This window comes from Nestor notabilis, unplaced genomic scaffold (assembly GCF_000696875.1).
Source record: "Nestor notabilis isolate BGI_N333 unplaced genomic scaffold, ASM69687v1 scaffold2066, whole genome shotgun sequence".
In the NCBI taxonomy this organism is placed as follows: Eukaryota; Metazoa; Chordata; class Aves; order Psittaciformes; family Psittacidae; genus Nestor; species Nestor notabilis.
The window spans coordinates 34250-34687 of NW_009933157.1; the positions used below are offsets into that span (position 1 = coordinate 34250).

At 53.7% G+C, this 438-nt stretch overlaps 1 protein-coding gene across 1 annotated transcript in view; it reads left to right on the plus strand.

Annotated features, from left to right (window-relative positions):
- GPATCH8 (G patch domain containing 8) overlaps nucleotides 1-275 on the plus strand; it is a gene marked incomplete at its 3' end in the record, with an annotated part of 34414 nt that extends 34139 nt beyond the window's left edge. Inside the window, exon 8 of the mRNA XM_010016722.1 lies at nucleotides 40-275. Coding sequence (XP_010015024.1) covers nucleotides 40-275 — 236 coding nt within the window. The remainder of the gene's footprint in view (nucleotides 1-39) is intronic.
- Between the last annotated feature and the right edge of the window lie 163 nt (nucleotides 276-438).

Genomic DNA, 438 nt, shown 5'->3' on the forward strand with positions numbered 1-438 from the left:
AAATCTATCGCTCACAATCTCCGCACTATTTCCGGACAGGCCGAGGTGAAGGATCCTCACTGAAGAAAGAGGATAGCAAAGGAGAGGATCTGAAAGGATCTGGCTCACTCTCCCAAAACAGCAGCGGCTCCGGCACGGGTAGGGCCTCGGAAGGGGACTGCAGCCCCGAGGAGAGAAACTCCGTCACTGCAAAGCTGCTCCTGGAAAAGATTCAATCCAGGAAGGTTGAGAAGAAGCCCTGCGTCACTGACGAGATGCTCCCAGGGGCAAACAAGGTGGGAATAAAGCTCAAAGATCCTCCCCAGGGCTACTTTGGCCCCAAACTTCCTCCTTCTTTGGGCAACAAACCGGTTCTCCCCTTAATTGGGAAACTGCCAACCGTTCGAAAGCCAAACGCTAAAAGATATGAAGAGTCTGGGCTGGAGAGGGGTGAGGAGC